Source organism: Amia ocellicauda, chromosome 4, assembly GCF_036373705.1.
Source record: "Amia ocellicauda isolate fAmiCal2 chromosome 4, fAmiCal2.hap1, whole genome shotgun sequence".
NCBI classification, from domain to species: Eukaryota; Metazoa; Chordata; class Actinopteri; order Amiiformes; family Amiidae; genus Amia; species Amia ocellicauda.
Window position 1 is genome coordinate 23477364 of NC_089853.1, and position 20352 is coordinate 23497715.

A 20352-nucleotide genomic window follows, 5' to 3' on the forward strand; every position below is an offset into this window, starting at 1 on the left:
CATTTCACAAACTCATTTAATGTTTTGAGCCATCATTGCTTTGTCATTTGTGCTTCTAGAACCTTTACAGCTACCTCAGCAATCACACCTTGAAAGTGAAATTGTATCTCTTTATACACTTCACCTGACTTATTGAGTTGATCTTCTGCTTTGGTGCGGTCACTGTCTCTAACCACTGCTGTCGGGAGAGATAAGAGTCTAGAAAGAATTTTACCACTTTAGTGTCGCACAGTGAGGTTGCATAATGATACCCAAGGTTTTTTTGTTGTTGTTTATCTCTCCTTCTTTATAGGTGGAGAACTGCTTTGTAGTCAGATGGAGGCTATTACTCTGAAAGCTAACAAGACAGAGGAGGACGAGAAAGAACATTTCATTGCCTTTGCTAGGGTGTACAGTGGCCTAGCACGGAAAGGGCAGAAGGTGTTTGTCTTGGGTCCAAAGTACGATCCTGCTGAAACCTTAAACAAGGTAAGCCTTTCTATCCTGACAAACACAAAAAAATCAGGATGCATCCACCGTTTAGACCAATTCTAAAACACGCACACAAAACACGGCTTTGTCTGAGATCTTTTCATAGACCACATTAAGATTTAATGATACGGCTTATTCATCCATAGTTGTTGTCTAAGCGGAAGAGAATGGAGTTGGCCTAGCTTAATTTTTGTTTTAGGTACTTTTGGGTTATTAAACCTAATTCAGATTAAAAAATATCAATTCACTTAGAGTTTGGATTAGAATATCCTTAAAACATAGACTTCCTTGGTGTTAGGTATGTTTCTACTGTCCAATCTATAATAAGAGGTTGTAGATATTCTATAACATTAAATTATGAAAAATGGGTGATGAGTGGTTGTTTTGCATTATTTATAACAAAACAGAACCGTCAGGAATATTTATGACGTTACAAAGAAAGATGAGATTATGTTGTACTTAACTTTTCATTTCTACTTACTTCATTTTAAAGCAATTAAGATTGTTTTAAATATTTGTTTACTCTTGAGGTAAAAATAAATAAATAAAATTACTTTGAAAGTTCTAATGCTTTTATGTGGATTTTTTTTGCTGATAGAAGCATGCAGGGGAGTGGCAGTGCCCTTTTTTAATGATTTCCCCCTGCCTTGGAATTAGTTTGGCTTACATTACAAAATGGTTTATACTTAAGAAAAAAAACACAGAGTGGTATGTTCTCTGGAATTGTGCCTTTATGTTGATTCCATTACCTCATGTGATCTTATGATAACTTCAGTCTCTGATTTCTTTGGATGTGTGAACCAAAGGATCACAATTATCTCTCTACAAACCACATGTATGTTAAATACTTTGGCCAGTTTAGATTAGTATGTAGATTGTTAGAGAATTTGTTAATGGCTTGTTTTAATTTGAATTTACAAAATGTGACTACAATAACTAATACTGCTGTATGTTTCTGTGTTTATTTACTGTAGATATATGTAGCTTTCACAAGGGATGCAGAACATCAAATGTAGATAAATTCATCCCAAAAATCTTTAGAATTAAATCACTTTGGTTCAATACTCTTAACGTATCTCTTGATTAGATTTTTGCTGGTGAGAAGACGATGCGTCTAAGTGTTTAGGTCGGAGAACAAACATCTACCCCCAATCTTCTGTGTTCACGCAGAGATACGGAACAGTGTGTCATGAAAAAGTTGAAAAGTTTACCTTCTGTAAATGGAATTACAAGGTTCTTGTTACTTTCTTCAGTAGAACTGCCCTGAGAATACATGCCTCCTTGGCCTGTGGGGAACAGTACTGATGCTGTCCTAAAAAAAATACATCAACATCAAAATCAACACTTTGATAAAGACTATTAACTCTTCTATGGCCTATGAATTACATATAATTAATAAACTCAAAAGAAAGACCAGTCTCAAAATTAAAGATCTATTGTCCAGGAATGCAGTAGTTATATTTTATTTCGATTTTCTTGGTGCATTGTTGGTTATACTTTTTTTTTTTCCTTCTGCTTCTGTCTGTCAGCTGCCTGAGGGCTGTTCTGCTACCGATGATCTTTCATCAATACCTCACATGGCTTGCTGTACACTTGAGAATCTCTATCTGTTGATGGGGAGAGAGCTGGAGGAGCTAGAAGAGGTGCCCTCAGGCAATGTGCTAGGTACGTCCATAGTGAAGATTTTTTTCTGCTTGTTTAAGGATTCTTTGCCAAGGGCTTTGAAGATGTTTCACTCAAAAGTTAAATCAAAAATAATTCTATGGTATGTCTCTTTAAAGCCAATCAATTTACAGCAGTAACCTCCATTGCAGTTATTAGTCTTTATAGATCAGTGGTTCTGTTATTACCGACCCTTTTGTACGTAAGATGTACATATTTATTTGCTACAACTAACTTTAAACCCTGATAAAAGGTGGGTGTTATAAATACATTTGAATGATGATGGGGGAGCCCCCAATTTCCCTAGACAGGCCTGGTTACCTTCAGTGAGTGAAAAGTATTGTCCTGGCAGTGAAAACAAAATGACTCATGTAAGAACAAGATGTTAAAAATACTTGATTAAATCTGAAAGCTTAAACATTTACCAGTTTTACATCTGCTCATAATTGAAACCCAAAGAAGTTATATTTATATATTTATCTCTATAGATGAAGAAGGGGTATTTTGTGTTATTTTATTCATGCTGAATATTCCTGCTGAATATAATAAAAAAATTGTAGGTGAATATTAGCATCAGTACTACTATTTCCTACATGTTTTTTTTTTTTCCCCTTTCTTCCTTTTATTGAGTGTAGATTCCCATGTTGTATTACTTTCTCAGTACAGATAGGTTTTGTTTTACATCGCATCTCATCCAGTGTCATCTCTAAATGAATGTATTCCTATCTATTGTTATCAGCACAGGTTTCTTCAGATATGTGGTACTATCACAGAATATGTCAAAATACTTTCCAGATGCTGGAAAATTTGAGATTTGCAAAACTGCTTGGAGAAACTCTTTAACCACAATATGATATACATTTTGTGGGCTGAGTATAGAAAACTCGATTAAGATTAATAACCAGTGTTATCTGCACCAGTACAGATTATATTTAGCAGGATCCTCCTAAAAGTGATAGCAGGCGAGTTCCTGGTGCTTTGGTAAAATTCTGTTTCATTGGAAATATGTCCAAGAATTTCTAGGTAATATACATTTCCAGTTGGGGAAAGAAGAATTCAACTAAACTTACGAGTTGCCTTTTCTCTCTGGTTGTAGCTACATGCTGATCATACCTGACAGATTCTATGTTCTTTTTTGATTTAATATATTTATTTACCTCTTTCCATCAAAATAATATGAATGTTTTTTGACATGTCTATTTTAAAAACATGTGATTCATATTTCTTGTAATATATGAGTAGAGTGTTGGACACATCCACCCTAGATAATATTTGAATCTAAATTACAAAACCACACATACATACAAAATATATATATGTATGTGTGTGTGTGTGTGTATATATATATATATATATATATATATATATATATATATATATATATATATATACACTCACCTAAAGGATTATTAGGAACACCTGTTCAATTTCTCATTAATGCAATTATCTAACCAACCAATCACATGGCAGTTGCTTCAATGCATTTAGGGGTGTGGTCCTGGTCAAGACAATCTCCTGAACTCCAAACTGAATGTCTGAATGGGAAAGAAAGGTGATTTAAGCAATTTTGAGCGTGGCATGGTTGTTGGTGCCAGACGGGCCGGTCTGAGTATTTCACAATCTGCTCAGTTACTGGGATTTTCATGCACAACCATTTCTAGGGTATACAAAGAATGGTGTGAAAAGGGAAAAACATCCAGTATGCGGCAGTCCTGTGGGCGAAAATGCCTTGTTGATGCTAGAGGTCAGAGGAGAATGGGCCGACTGATTCAAGCTGATAGAAGAACAACTTTGACTGAAATAACCACTCGTTACAACCGAGGTATGCAGCAAAGCATTTGTGAAGCCACAACACGTACAACCTTGAGGCGGATGGGCTACAACAGCAGAAGACCCCACCGGGTACCACTCATCTCCACTACAAATAGGAAAAAGAGGCTACAATTTGCACAAGCTCACCAAAATTGGACAGTTGAAGACTGGAAAAATGTTGCCTGGTCTGATGAGTCTCGATTTCTGTTGAGACATTCAGATGGTAGAGTCAGAATTTGGCGTAAACAGAATGAGAACATGGATCCATCATGCTTTGTTACCACTGTGCAGGCTGGTGGTGGTGGTGTAATGGTGTGGGGGATGTTTTCTTGGCACACTTTAGGCCCCTTAGTGCCAATTGGGCATCGTTTAAATGCCACGGCCTACCTGAGCATTGTTTCTGACCATGTCCATCCCTTTATGACCACCATGTACCCATCCTCTGATGGCTACTTCCAGCAGGATAATGCACCATGTCACAAAGGTCGAATCATTTCAAATTGGTTTCTTGAACATGACAAGGAGTTCACTGTACTAAACTGGCCCCCACAGTCACCAGATCTCAACCCAATAGAGCATCTTTGGGATGTGGTGGAACGGGAGCTTCGTGCCCTGGATGTGCATCCCACAAATCTCCATCAACTGCAAGATGCTATCCTATCAATATGGGCCAACATTTCTAAAGAATGCTTTCAGCACCTTGTTGAATCAATGCCACGTAGAATTAAGGCAGTTCTGAAGGCGAAAGGGGGTCAAACACAGTATTAGTATGGTGTTCCTAATAATCCTTTAGGTGAGTGTATATATATATATATATATATATATATATATATATATATATATATATATATATATATATATATATGTGTGTGTGTGTGTGTGTGTGTGTGTGTGTATTTTGAAAAAGTATCATGTGTTCCTTATAAAAGACTTGTATAAGAATTCTACCTAATGCAAACTTTGTTGGTCTTTGTCAATTGATTGTAGTGCTAATATGCTTATGGGGCCTGAAACAAGAAAAAAAAAAAGATTATCATTAATCAAATACTAACAAAACTCTCCACCTCTCACAGTTATTAATAACCATGTTAATGCACTTTGAAAAATCACTGTGTTGCTGCTTGGATACCACAGTCAGACACAGAAGAATTACTGGCTGTGACTAAGTTAATTTTGTATTGTTTAATGTTGTTAACGTTGCCATGGGTTCTTTGTAGATAGGAAAACCTTGCTTTCCTGAAAAATTTGAAGTTATCAGACTCTAGATTTTTAGCCCAGCTTGCTGCTTTAATAATGTTATCTTTGTTGGGAGTGTTGTTGTTTATTTTCTGGTTTCCTTATTTTATATTATGCCCTCATATTTCTGTAATGGCCCTAACTATATTTGCCTATATTCATGCATTTTTTTTTTTTTTAGTTGTCTAACAGTCAATGGTTTTAATGTGAATGAAGTTTTTGAAGAACTTTTGTTCTTGAATACCAAAGCTACAAGACAACTGGAAAAATAGATGAGTCTTATATATCCATATCCTCTGCAGTATTTGCAGTTGCAAAAAGTTGACCTATCATGCACATTACTTTAATCTGTTGCACTGAGCGAAAATGACTATAGTGCACAATTAATGAGATTTCCATGAATTATGAAAGACCGAATGCATTAAAGTTCGAATACCGACTAATGACCAAAACAGGAGGTCTACCTAAGTGAACTTAATTGTCAATAACCCATTATCCCCTTGGGCTTGTATGAGAAGGCATCATTGCATAATTTAGTTTGAACTTTCAAAATTGATTTGATTTTTCTTTTCAGTAGCTGTATGTGTAGAAATTGAGGTGTGGGTTTGAGTCATTTGTTCAGTTGTATCTCCAATCAAAGCCTACTTCTTTGTCAGTGTTTTTGTAAGGTTTACCCATTTTGTTTCACTGGCACTAAAGTAAATTAATTTGTGCACTGTGCATTATGGGAGGCAAGATGTACAATAACAATTAGGAAGCAGTCCAGCCTTGGCTTGATTAGATCAAGAAGCATTACACGTATGGAATCGCAAATCATTTTAAAAAGTTCCTAATTTGTGTGTGATGTGGTCTTCAAATTATACAGACCACATGATGAACAAAAGAGTGTGCATGACAAAGCATGCCAGGATCCTCCTCAAAGCGGGGTCATAAATTAAAAGCAGACCCAAGCCACCCCTTATGCAGAAGTCACCACATCATAGAGACACATTTGTGCCATTGTAGATCTACTTTCTACTTCCTGCCAGCTATAGCAAATACAAAGCCAAGAAAATAATGCTTTAACTTTCACTTGTTTTCTATGTACTTGTTCCCTTAATTATATGCCAAGGATATTGTTCTCTGTTGGACTGAACATTTCTTTAAGATAAAAAAAGGATTTGAGTGTTTTAAAAGGGTTTCATTCTACAGATGCTTTCATTGTTAGTTATTCTTGGTTTGCTGGTGATTTAGATTATTGAATACATAATAATTTGTTATTTCTGATCAAAGTGATTTGTTTATTTGTATGTAGTTATTTTGACACATTTATTTATTAGTTCTGAGTTCATATTTTTTTGAGTAAAATAATTTGAGAAATAATGACAGCTGATCAAACCATAGATGGAAATAAAACAACATCCTAGTTTTGAAATTCATATTTTTTCATAAATTATGAAAATCTTCTTTTAACCTTCTGCTGGTCATTTATTTTGCTATGTTGAGTTTAGAGATACCTGAAGGTAAAACCCTTATATTAGTTTCCTAAATTATGTAACTCTGACCTAGTTTAACATGCAATAACAGTATCATCAAAAGTCATTTATCATCAACGTTCAGTGTGTCCATAAGAAGTGAAAGAAACTTAAATGTAGACCCTGATTTTGGGTGGAACCTAGTGGTTGTGGGAGGCTTGTCCTGTTACTTTTGGTAATACCGTGTATAATTGTGTATACTTTTGTTTGCTTGCTTTTACACTTTATTGAAATGGTAAATATTTGTGTGGCTTCCCTTAAACCAGGAAAATGCTGAATACCAGGCCTTTGGCCATTTATATGTAGCATCCCTGACCTACTCCCACTCTCAGAGGTACATAGCAAGAACAAATGTGTGGGTACAGCCTTGAAGTTGCCCTGCTTTGGGAGGAGAGTACATGTCTTTGCCAAATACAGTTTCCACATTTTCTGTGTGTGTGTGTGCATATATGTACATGTATATAAATTGATTTAGCTTGAAATGTATATGAGCTAATATGTTTATCTGCTAGACTGTGTAAAATGGCTTTTAAATATCTCAAATCTTAGTTTTACTTTAACAGCTCCGAGTCACTGCATCATGTAATGTAATTTGCATAATTTGTCTCACAGTTTTTAACATTTTATTTCACAAGGCTTCACAGTTCTGTGAAAATAACCTCTTTTATGCCGCCCACTCCCTGTTCTTTCCTTCGTTCAGGATCATGCAAATAGAGGCCGGTACCCATGGCTGTTTTGCTTAACCAGTTCCTGTTCTCCATCATGATATTACCGTGTCAGACAAACTTTATTCAAAATTGTTGTTTTGTGCTACATCACAGCTTCCTTAAGTTACTGCCGGATTTGTATGCATTTGATCATGACACATGTTTACTATTCTTCTGTTGGCTGAAGTATTTAAACCTGTTCATTAAAAAAAAATATATATATATATATATATAATTAGGGCTGCTTCGATTAATCGGGTCTATTAATCAACTAATTAATTGATTGACAATCAATATTTTCTCAATTTAGTCGAGCAGATTTATTATTTTTTTCCTTCATTATAATGACTGGCGGTTATCCTGTTAACACTAGAAGCACTGGTAGCTCTTTAAACGCTGTGGTATAATGGATGGCAAACGATCAAATAAAACTAGCACAAATGTAGTATTTAAATGGAAATATTAACCTAAAGCATTAAAATGATTGGTATAAATAACATCAAAGCCCTTTTTTAAATGCGTCACTGCACAGTTAAAACAATGAGACAAGTGTGTATTTGCGGGGTAATCACTGTGTCCACTCTGACTACAGCTGTAAGAAGACACTTGTAATGCTGTACAATGCGTGTGTTTTTCAAGCACATGAAAGACTAAAGCCTAGGTGAGGTAGAGATTGCATCTTGAACTTGATTTGCGTTTATGCAGCTAAAATGCCGTAGGCATATTTAATATATATATTTAGGAAAAGTCAAGGACAGGTATGCACAGTGTATGCAGGTACACAGAGTAAGTCAAATGAAATCGGTCAATCTGACCAGCCCTGAGCTTCTGTAGTGTTACATACATAAGGGGAATCCTATTTATTTATTTTTATTATCAATGCCTAATATTTATTAAAGTATTACTGTGTAGCACATCCACTTAAAGACCATTACACTTATTTAATAAGTGCCTGATTTAATCTACTGATTAATCAACTAATGGCCATTGATTAACCGATCAATTTTTTTAATTGACTGACAGACCTAATTCTTCTTTATTTATTAGTAAAATAATCCACACATAAACAGAGTTCCAGTATGGGTGATATAGAACTGCAAAATCCAAACAAAAGGCACTCTATTACAATTTCCCCTTGCACATTAAATCTCCTAGAGGACTGAAATAATCTACAGATTATATATCTCCATTTCATTTACACAAGAGAACGCATATTCTTTCATATATATAGCGAATGGTGTCCCAATTCCTTATTTTTATAATATAAAGTCATAGTTATATATTATTGCCTGCCATGTGAAGATGTATCTTCTGTGTCATGTCCAGTGTAAGGAACTGTACATAAAAAGTACATATACTATACCATACTGTATTTCAGAAGTTTGAATATACCCTTTTCACTGACTCCCCACTCCTGTTTTTCCAAAATGCTTAAATAATAAAAAGCATTTTCTGTTAATGTATATGGGAAGAAAATCACAGTAGAATTAGCAGTAGATGTCCAAAATTTAAGTGTCTTGAAATATTAACTGTATCGTGGCTTTCAGCATACCAAGAGAATGCTGTAATGTAGGTCTACATTGACGTGCTTTTACAGCATGCATGCAGAGAGTAACCATTAATAACTCTGTCATCTAAGTCTTATCCATCTCACTATGGTCCAGTATAATTTGTATTCATGATAACTCTGCTCTGTTAAAGCATGCAGCCCAGCCTAGCCTTTTACAGACTACTTTGTGGTATACCATCCCCACCAAAATGCTGAGTCTTATGTATATAAAATAGGGCTTTCATTATTAATTCCTATTGCATTTTTTTCTCTTTTTTTATGACTGCATTCAGAAGCAATGATTTCCGTTTCCACAGCAATTCATCTTGTAGCTTCAAAGGCTGCAGGAGTGCTTTGTTCCCGACCATATAAGGAAATTAATTGTACATTAGCCAGTATATATTAAAGAAGCTATCCTTAAGCGTAAGCAATTTGGATTTTCCTTAATTAAATTAATACCATATGGATTACATATTACATCACAGCCGTCAGTCTTCCATGCTGTTATCAAATAAGTAAATGGAAAAGGAGACCTCTTTGATATGAATTATGTGATAGGAAAGTTTTATTCTTTATTTTTGTCTATGTATAATGTACTTGTATTTGTAATTACCATTTCTGGTACTGCTTTACTCAAAACATAATAACATCCTTAGCCTAAAGCTTTCTCTGTTATGAAGATACAGTGGCCATGTAATTGCAGTGGAGAAATGGTAACAGTTTCAGAATCCAGCATCAGACATAGTTTCATTGTGTGGCCTTAGGCAAGCTGATTTTGATCCTAGAGTACTGTGTATTCAGCTGTAAAACTAGACGTATACTGCGTGCCTTTGATTAACATATCATTTATTCTGGTTACATTTATTGTTAGAAATACATTTTTTTTTCCTGGTAGAAAAATTAGGCCTTTAGTAGCGGCATGTCTGACTGTAAAACAAGTTGTTTGGATGTATACTTCTTTCTCGCAAGACTGCAAATTAGTTTTACCAACAGAAGGCCTCGAAAGTAGTAGGTGTATTTTTAGCACAGACCTTTGTCTGCCATCGACATTACGTTCCCTAAGTTCATTAATCAAACTCGAAATTATAAATACTTCATTTTTATCTTTCCTTGTTGTTGGGCTCTGGACTCATAAATATAATGTTTTAATGTTTTATGTGGTGGTGAGGAGTAGTCAGCCTCTGTTGGTTAAACGTTCTGCACATGCCAAATGCCGGAAAGTGTGTGCAAGAAGCTGTTAACCATTGTTAAATTAACTTTATAAATGCGTTCGATGTGTTTATAAAAGTAAAGTAATATTGTTTGCCAGCTTACTTTAACACAAAAGATTAAATAGCACCATTTTAAAATATCCTTAAGGTCATGGAAAATTGTAAGGCTGGGTGTCAAAATGCATTTCGTGCTTTTGGTGACAATAAATGATCATGTGGTGATTACTTAGAGGCTATGTAGACCGCTTTTACTTTTGATGTGCACTTGTAATGCCAAGAGTTTGTTGCTTGGGTTAAGTACGTAGGCTACATCAAACTTTCCACAACTCGAACCAGCTGCAGAAAGTCATGTTTTGAAATCATTCAAGTTGGTCTGTAAACAGTGAAATGAATAATGCTGATTCAATGCAGAGCGTTTTATGAAAACATTTGTTTTACGTTACGGCTTTCCACAATGCATTCAATAACAGGAAAAATTGGAAGGCGCTCATGTGAACCAATCGCTGTCATTTTCATACATGGGAGTACATAAGGGCAACTGGACTCTGTTCAGGGTTGATTTATAATCTCGAGAGGTTTTGGATATTGACATCACCTGTTTACTTGTCTTTTGTTATAGGATCTCAACCTTCAAATCACTGGTTAAATTTCCAAACAGTATTAAAAAATACTGTTTGGAGGCTGACAAAATATTATTTTTGTCATACCTGTCATGATGTTCTCTGAACTGCAGCTCTTCTGGCAGTGAGTCATCATTCTGTCACCCAGCCATCCTTGACATACTTATTATTCCAACATAAAACAGGCCTTCTGAAATTAGACATTCATAAATTACAGTGAACAGTCTCTTAGCAGCCCCCTTTTTTTCGGTTTCTTTGGAATTTATTGACCACTGCTATCTTTTTTTTCCTCTTTCTTTCTCTCACTCCTATGTGACCTAGATTTCAAACTCCACTGCTTTCTTGAAATGTAGCCTTTGAGGGCAAGTTGTTCACATTAAGAATTCTGTTTTGAAGCCTGTGGGGAAAAAAAAATATATAAAAAAATTGCCTCTTAGGGTAGTGTTCTTTTTGTTGCCGTCAGCCTGGCAACCTAAATATCCAGTTGACTTTATCATAACTATCTCCAAACAAACAGGGGAGAGTGCTTTGTTCATGAGTACAATTGCTCACAATAGAAATATTAACAGCACTGGCAGGTGGTCTGCTTTATTGCAGATCATACAGCTGATCTCCAGTTTTCTGCTTACTGTCTTGGCCACTAGGTGGCAACAAAGAAACAAAAACTGCCTGCTTTGCAGAAGCTGGTCTGGCAGGCTCTTCATCAGGAGGACAAACAGATTAAGTGCAAAGCCAGAACAAGCACATGCCAGGTGCTTTTCATTGTCTTGTTTCTGAACTAATGCCTGGGTCTTTTTGACTTTTACCCTAGTGTTGAGATGCTAGAATGAAAGAAGAAAGAATAAAAGGTGTTTGTAGCACATGCACTGTAGAAGGTGTAATTTAGCTACTTTGTAACAGAATTTGAGGCTTCCAGAAATTAAATGGCTTTAACATATAATGTCTTTTTTATCTTGAAGGATAATATACAAGTTATTGCAAAACATACCTTTTCTTCATAATTAATTTAGAATACTGTACAATATTCTGCCAGTTGATCCATACAGTCATATAAAATGGTTGTCTTATTTACTGAGTCCTTTTCCAGACGGGGGATTTCCCCTTTCCATTAAACATCTCCCCCTCAAAAATACTTAACATTTCAAGCAACATTCCTACATTAGATCACGAGTCATAAATGTGCAGTGCTGTGGATTACAGTTGATGCGGTGAAGTTATTTTGTCTTAAGCCTTACAGATATTATATATATATTAATTAGGAATGCAGACATTTTATTTATTATTTGTTTGTTGTCAGCATGATTTCTGCCTAGACAGAACCTTCTGCAGTAGTTCCCTATTCAAGTATGCACATTACTAGGGGGGATGTTACCATTTAGTATTATTTCTTCAGTTGATTTATAATGGTCAAGCAACCATTATTGCTTAAAGCCACATAAAATCTGCTGATTAATGATTACGTTCTGGTTCATTAGATTCTTGAAGATTGTGTGTGTGTGTGTGTGTGTGTGTGTGTGTGTATGTGTATTTATATAAATATATACAGAGAAAAATAAGTTCTATTTTATTATTCTATTTCTGGTTACAAATTAAAAATGAATCTTTTTAAACCTTCCTTGTGGGGGCTTTTGTACATCTGTCAGGGACTGTAACTGGAAGTTGATTTGTATGCAGTGAAAGTTATTATGCATGTATTGGTATCAGCAGGGGTAATTAACTGCTTGTTTGGGTATTGTGGCGGTAGTGCAGCATTGACTAGGTGCAGTAAGCTAATATTCAATGGATACAAATTTTGACTGCCCAATTAAGTTTCACATTTCATTGGTTTCTGCCTGTGTGTGCGAAAAAGAAAGATAATACACACAGGCTTAAAAAAGTGCCAGTATACAGAATGAGCTGCACAGCAAATACCTGGGTTTGGATCTGACTCACAATTCCGTAAAGAGCTGGTTACTAATTTTAATCTCTCATTGATCAGACTGTACCATTATAGAGCTGTGTTTGTTTTAAATCTGCAACTTCTAATGGATGTGTTCCTAGCTAAAGTTTAGGATACTTTATTATGTGGGGACACAGCTAGCCTGCCTCAGGAGCAGATGCAGCACAGATGCAAATGCCATTAAGCATAACTTATTGCTGAGTGTGGTGATTCCAGTCTTCAGTTCTCCAAATGTCTTACAGCACTGTACTTAACTAAAAACAAATTGACATGTCCAAGACTGGGAACACTTTTTCTAAATCATACTTCCAGCTTGCAAAGGGAAAAAAAAAAAAATATATATATATATATATAGGCTAGCTATAAAAAAAGGAACGTAACAGGCAGCTAGACTTATATAATGTCTGTATGATGGGTTTTATGTTTAAATATCTTAAAATAACCTAGACTGCTATTCCCCTGATAGAGGAAATAAATGAGTTTCTGATATTTCTCTTAGAGTGGAAAATATACCGCACTCAATAGCCCAGAGATTCTATTCAAGGTATGCCTCAAAGAGAAAAACAGGAAACGGGCTACTCTTATGCATGTACAAATATGTGGGGTCAAGAATGTCTGTGCCTATATTTTTCAGTAACAGCTTCTGCTTATTGTATTTTCTGTTTGGTTATTTGTGTGATGAAACATATTGCTAGTTTTCATTCCTTTTGTAGGCTACATATTGGAAAATTACAATGGACAAGAAATCCTGGTTTGACTTTATGAATTAAGTTATGAATACAGAGCTTGACATTTTCAAACCAATGAGGACACAGTTTGAAAATCGTGTCTATTTAAGGATTCAGGCTCAATTTTAAAAGAACGTCTCCTCATTACTTGATTTGAGCTTCAGATAATGACAGAGGCAGATTTGTTTTTGAGTTTTTTCTAAGTTTAATAGTTGCATTTGATTTTTGACAGTTTAATATTGCTGTCAAGAAATCGACAAGTTACAATTCTCATTATCGATTTTGTTCTTGGCTCATGAAATACATTATTTTGATGTGTGAAGTATTAACATTTGAAATCATAATATCAGAATGCTGTGTAACATTTTGATCGGACAAGAAGAGATCTGGTTATTAGTGCACTATATTGTAGCTCATAAAAAGGCAGTAACAGACACATAAATCCTCCAGGATCAAGCCTTTCAGTAGTTTCAGACAGTGCCTTTGAGACATGAAGCAGAACAAGCACAGAACACAGTAATCAAATCTTTGCAGTTGGAATTGATCAGTATCAACAGGGGATGATATGTATGAGGTACAGAACAAGACAGAGAACAGACTTTAAAAATGTGATTATGTTGTATCATTGTTTCAGAGTAACTAATGACTAAGTGCTGGAAATGAATGAGACTCATTGGTGGGAGGAAAATGATAAGAATCTTATAAGAATCTTTATGTGCAACTTAAACATGACTATCAGGCTATTTAAGCAACTTATACAATGTGAATGTATGGCAAAACCATATACAGGATGATAATAGTAATAGTCATTATTAGTTGGAAGAGGAACATTGATCGGGTTATAGAAAGATGGGTATGCCAAGCAAGTATGGATTTAATTGCATATGTGTCTAAATGCCAATATCTCATCATTCTTAGGTTTCCTCAAAATGCCCCAATTTTCCATCGTTATGTAATGAGATTGTGTTAGTAACACAGAAACCATTATTTCACCTTTAGTAAATCAAATAATATGTCTGCTTCATTTAGCATCAGTGGCCTCACATGCAGATCAGTCTGTAGTCACAGCAAAATCCTTTTTTTTTTTTTCTTGGGCAAGATGTTTCTTTTACATCACATCAAGCTGATGGTCCGTCTTCTGGGACTTGTGAAAATGTTCACTGGGAATGTGCTGGGAGCCATTTGGCTTTAAAGGGAAAATTAGACGTGTGTTTTTGTAATACCTGCTGCATGAAGCTTGATACAAGTGACTTAGCTTTTGGCAAGGGAATCGTGTGTTTTTCTTTTGTCCACCGAATTAATTTGCAGTGCTTTTCCTGGACTCTGCTATTACCATCTGAAGCCCCTCGCCTTGAAGCAATTGGCCACTGCCTAAGTCTATTGAACGCTTCAGCAGGCAGCAGTGTTAATTGTTAGTTATCTCATGATTGCTGTCTAAGGGAGTGTGTAATAGAGTTTTTGATACCAGGTAATTGGCAAATTAGAATGAAAAATACATAATGAACTTATTGTGCTTTTATGTCTTCTTTTATTTTGTGTGTTAATTTGCTATTTTCCAGATTTGAAAAATGTTTTCCCATTTTAAGCCTCTTTTTTTCCACCTCATGCAAATACATTTAAAAAAACACTGCTTAATTTGGAAAGTAGTTTTCTTTTATTTTCTCATCTGCCTCCTTATTAAATTATCCTCTCAGGTAAAACAAAAGAAAGTATCCCTACAGCCATAATCCATCTAAAATTAAGCCTTTGTTTCGCCTGTCTATATGGGAGCTGCAGACCAGCTAAAAAACATTGTGGGGTGTCTAATAAGAGCTCTGTCCCTCTGGATTTCTTTTAATAGTTCAGAGGTTTTAATAAGCAGCCGGTGTTCAGAGCAGAGAGAGCAGCTGCAGGCGGTGGTGCCATTTAAGAGAGCCAGAACGGCTTTCCAGGATCGATGCCAACTAGCAAGCGGTACCACCTCCTGCGAAAGCCCTAGGAACCTCCCTGCTGATACACCAGCTTTACAATTCTCCACAAACATTTGGTGGGCTAATTCTACCATCACATCTTGTCTCATTGTACAGTATATGCAGCCTTCTACTTCTTCACTGTCTCTTAACTGTATGTGTGTGTGTGTGTGTATATATATATATATATACATATATACACACACACACACATTTCATATATATATATTCATTTATATGTGTTTAATTTTGCCTCGTTTCCAATGCCAGCTCACCAGTGAAGAACCACTCCTTTTAGTTTTGCCCAGGGTGATGGCCACTGAAAAGTCTTTTTTTAGTTTTATTTTTTCCATCTCCATGCATAATGCATGGCATCCTGATCTTTTAAATTATTGTAAATATTGAATTCTTTTACGTCCCCTATGGCCCCAGTATCCATGAGGACTAGGCTTGCCTGGAGGCGTGGCGGCTGTCACTGGGAGAGACTAGGTTGCTCATCCAATCAGCTGGTTTACAGACACTACCTCCACCTTGTCAGCGCTGCTTACCGGCCCAGCTGAAGGAGTTCATTGTTCACCTCTCGTCTCTAGATTGCTTTGCCTCCAAAGTCAAGACACACAAGGTGGCCACTTACACAATTACAGGAACACTGACAAGTCATGCATACTACAGAAGTGCTTTCATTTCAGCAGACGTCATCTTTTGTTTCTCATGCTGTGACTAATTGCAAAAATGCCCTGAAAGCAGCCATACAGTACTCGGGTTCCAAGTGTCGGTTGATATCATCTTCTAGCAGGTGAAAACTCTCCAGCTTGATTCAGAAAGATGATCTACCTCATTTGCGTTCTTATTTCCATAGTACAAAACTGTTTTGTCCCTATTTATTCTTCTTATAGTAAGTTTGTTATTGATATTCAGGCTCTCTGTAGATGCCATCCTGCACTTAAAAAGTGCTCAGGTCATGTCAAATGTCACATATAAGTCATAGATAGTAATTTCTTTTACAGTATATTATTTTTAGTTTTGTCAAATAATAACTTCCACAGCATCAGAGTGAAGATTTAAACAATAAAACAAAAACATTGCATAATTAACAAATTTGTCGAGTTAAACCTTTTCCCCAACTCACAAAAATAATCCCTCCTAAAATAATACAGGCATAAATTCATCCATGTATCCAAGTATAGCATTTATGCAATTCTCTTTATGCGCACACACTGAATTCACACTGTTTCTACCTCCTCCACATGCTGGGAAATCTCTGCATTTCGTTTCATCAGACCGCACGTCATTTCATCTCTCTGGCTGTAAATATTGTTTAAAAGAAATCGGATCTGACACTGCTTCGCTTTTCATGGCACCGACTGAACAACATAAAACATAGCTGTCATTGCCATCAAATGGCTGTGATTCGTAATGCCCAGGGGATTAGGGTTTCATTTGCCTGTTTTTTTAGACATCTTTGAATTCAACAATATGATGGGAATATCTGGCAATGTTGTTTGATAAAGGGTTAAAGTGTTGAGCTTCAAATGTTGCTCACAACAGTTATTTTTGTGAATAATTTTGGGAGTGAAATACGTGATGACGACTTGCTTTTTAAAATACCACTGGGTAATAAACCTGAAATGAGTATTCTCTAAAACTACCGAAATTTAGTTTTTTTCAAATTGCAAGGCAGGTCACTTTTCTGAATTTGTTAAATAGAAAAGATTGAGCTGAGTGAATCATTAAATCCAGTGCTGTGTTGAATCAACATCGTTTGTGCCACAAATTGTTCAAGGAAGCATTAGAACTATTATATAAAATAATTCTAGCACAGTTAAATGTTTGTGGTTTTGAAACAAAAAAGTTTTGCGTAGTGAGTCAAGCTACTTGCAGCTCTTCTCCTTCATCTCCATCTTCATCTTGTCTGCTTTTATTACTATTTATGATTTATAATGTAGGTCAAATGTTCTCATGAATAAAAATACACCAAGTTAAAGAGCATAAAATAAATATATTTGTATTTGTCTTTGATCAACTAACAAATGTGCTCCAGCTTTGCAGTCCTGGCATCATCAGCCACCTGCTGTCTTCTCGATGCCAACTAGACATTGAACCAAAACAGACTTTTCTCTTACCCAAATACCTACTATTGCCAGGAATCTGCTTCCTCTTTTCACTTAAAGCAGAACACAGGCTGAACTTTTTTAATAAGCAGTTTTAATCCTTAAAAACACCATATGAGGTTTACTTTTGAAAATAGTTTGTGTCACAGTTCACAAGGAAAACGTTTGTCTCCCTCCCAAGGTTCATAGTTCAGAGTCTTTATAGCAGTTTGGCAAAATAGGTTAAGTCATCTTGTACCTCACAACACAACTATTTCTGAAATGATTTTCAAAACATCTCACAAAAACATATTTTTGTTGGAAGCTAGGGATCAATTTAAAATGTCTGACTCGTTGTGAAAGTGTATACAAAGTGTTAATCTTGACTTATTTTTTCTGAGATGCTTAGTATTTTAGTATTTTGTGTTGTTGTTATGTGAACTTAAATATACATGTATATGTGCCTCAATGCATACTTACACACACACATCCATAGATAAGATTTAACATTCACAGCAGTTACAAGCTTTTTGGAGTCTAACAAAATACAAAAAATCCATCATATGGGATCATTTAAAAGAACTATATAAACCATGAAAATACAGGGAGGATTTTCACGCATGGAAGTAGTTCAGTTTTTCCAGTAATACTTAATAATGTTTTTAAAAACAAAATAATAACAGTTAAAGATCTATTTTACAGTTTTATTTTAGAGATCATATTTATTGGGTCTCCTCTAATTCACTCATTTCAAATACACCGTTCTACCACTGTTGTGTCATGCATAATTAGGTATATCTGGGCAAGTCTTTTTCTCAGAAAGATGTATAACAAAGATTATTTTTTTATGTTTCAGTTTTTACAGTACAAAATAAATTTGACCTGAGACTTACAAATGACTTTCACTCTAGTCTGGTTTAGCTAGGAGATTCATGCAGCAAGGCAGTGCCTACGGTATCACTTTCTTTTAATTGAGGTGAAATGTCCAGGAACCGAGCTCTGTCCGTTCCAGATGGAGATCGCTAGCATTACTTCACATGTGATAAAGAGATTAGAGTAACTTTATATTATATGAGGCATTCTAGTGGGAGTATGAGGCGCCTTCCCTTTGCTTTCTATTAATTAGATCCCGCACATGGAGGATACAAATGGTGTTCAGATTGCTGGAGTGGAATAAAAAATAGAAAGAGGGAAAAAAGAAAGCAGCTGACAGACCCAAGCTGTAATGTTTTGAGTCTTTCTTAGCAGAATTCCAGGCTGGGTGGCTCGTAGGGTATACTTGATACCACACTTGTGAAGCACTTTGTGTAGTCAGCAGAATATTAGCCAGACAAGGATGGAATCACAGAAGGCCAGTTAGAATGGAGATAAATTATCTGGGATCTTTGGTGTTGGGCGGCTGCTGCACTTTGAGCAGTTTTGATTGAAAAGCAGAGTTTTCCTTCTTACTTGCTGCACAATGGCTATATTGTCTGATGGCTCTCTGCTGTAGCAGTCTATGGCTACCTCTTCCAGTTTTGCCTGGTCAAATCCCTATTACACTACCTGCTTTCCGGAGCTATTGTAAGCTCCTCCTAGAAAGGGACTTTCCAAAATTCTCATTTTATAGTGAGTCAACCCCTAGAGAAAGGTTAAGATCCACTGAAATCCTGTTGCAGTGTCCCATTTTATGGTTAACCACAGCTGGAACAGCTGACCAAACCATCACACAACGGCAGTTTCATTGGCTGCCAGTGTGATGCTTTTATGACCATAGAAATGAATGTGCAATCTCAATTTGCTGTATACTGTTACTCAAAGTGTATGTTCTTGCCCATATTTTGAGCTCAACATATCATTCCCCCCAGTCCATACGAGTGTTTAACGTACAGATGTTCACAATGGCTTGTTTTTAGCCCACACCAGATGGTGTTGTAGCCTGCTGTTCTTTAGGGACTCGCCATGAAAGGTGTGTTAGAAATGGAAAGACCTCATCAGATAAAGACGTGAACCAGTGCCATTTGATCTGTTACCGCTGGAAATGTTCCTTAAACATTAAAGCTGTCAAACTGTTAAATAAATAAATGAATGAATTAATAAATAAATAGTTAGTAAATCAGTTGGAAAAGGCAAGTCTGGAAGTCTATGTGTTGAATATATCTCATAGATTTCAGATATGATACTGTATTGTCTTTTTGGTGTAGTGGTGGTTGTTGTTGTTACCATAGTCGCAGACGACAGTTCAAATTGAATTCATAAGACAAAGAATGTTTGAAATGTATACAGTTCACACAGTGGAGCCAAAGTGTGCTTCACAGCATGGGAGGATTATCCTCTGACATTTGAGGGAAAACAAAAATCTTATTCACACTCATAGAATGGTTGTATGAATAAGAATAATAATATAAAGTTAAGCTGATGGAATATTAAGTATAATAGACAAAAAGACAGTTTGGGATTTCAAGCATACGTGTGTAGATGTGTTTATATACACTGATCAGCCATAACATTATGACCACCTGCCTAATATTGTGTAGGTCCCTATTTTGCTGCCAAAACAGCCCTGACCCGTCAAGGCATGGACTCCACTAGATCTCTGAAGGTGTGCTGTGGTATCTGGCACCAAGACGCTAGCAGCAGATCCTTTAAGTCCTGTAAGTTGCGAGGTGGGGCCTCCATGGATTGGACTTGTTTGTCCAGCACATCCCACAGATGCTCGATTGGATTGAAATCTGCGGAATTTGGAGGCCAAGTCAACACCTTGAGCTCGTGATTCATCAGACCAGGCCACCTTCTTCCATTGCTCCGTGGTCCAGTTCTGATGCTCACGTGCCCATTATAGGCGCTTTCGGCAGTGGACAGGGGTCAGCATGGGCACCCTGACT

The 20352-nt window shown here is 36.1% G+C and overlaps 1 protein-coding gene across 2 annotated transcripts in view; it reads left to right on the forward strand.

Annotated features, from left to right (window-relative positions):
- efl1 (elongation factor like GTPase 1) overlaps positions 1–20352 on the forward strand; it is a 67228-nt gene that overhangs the window by 20272 nt on the left and 26604 nt on the right. For both annotated transcript variants that reach the window (XM_066701490.1, XM_066701489.1), the window contains exons 14-15: positions 293–468; positions 2001–2136. In XM_066701490.1, coding sequence (XP_066557587.1) covers positions 293–468; positions 2001–2136 — 312 coding nt within the window. The remainder of the gene's footprint in view (positions 1–292; positions 469–2000; positions 2137–20352) is intronic.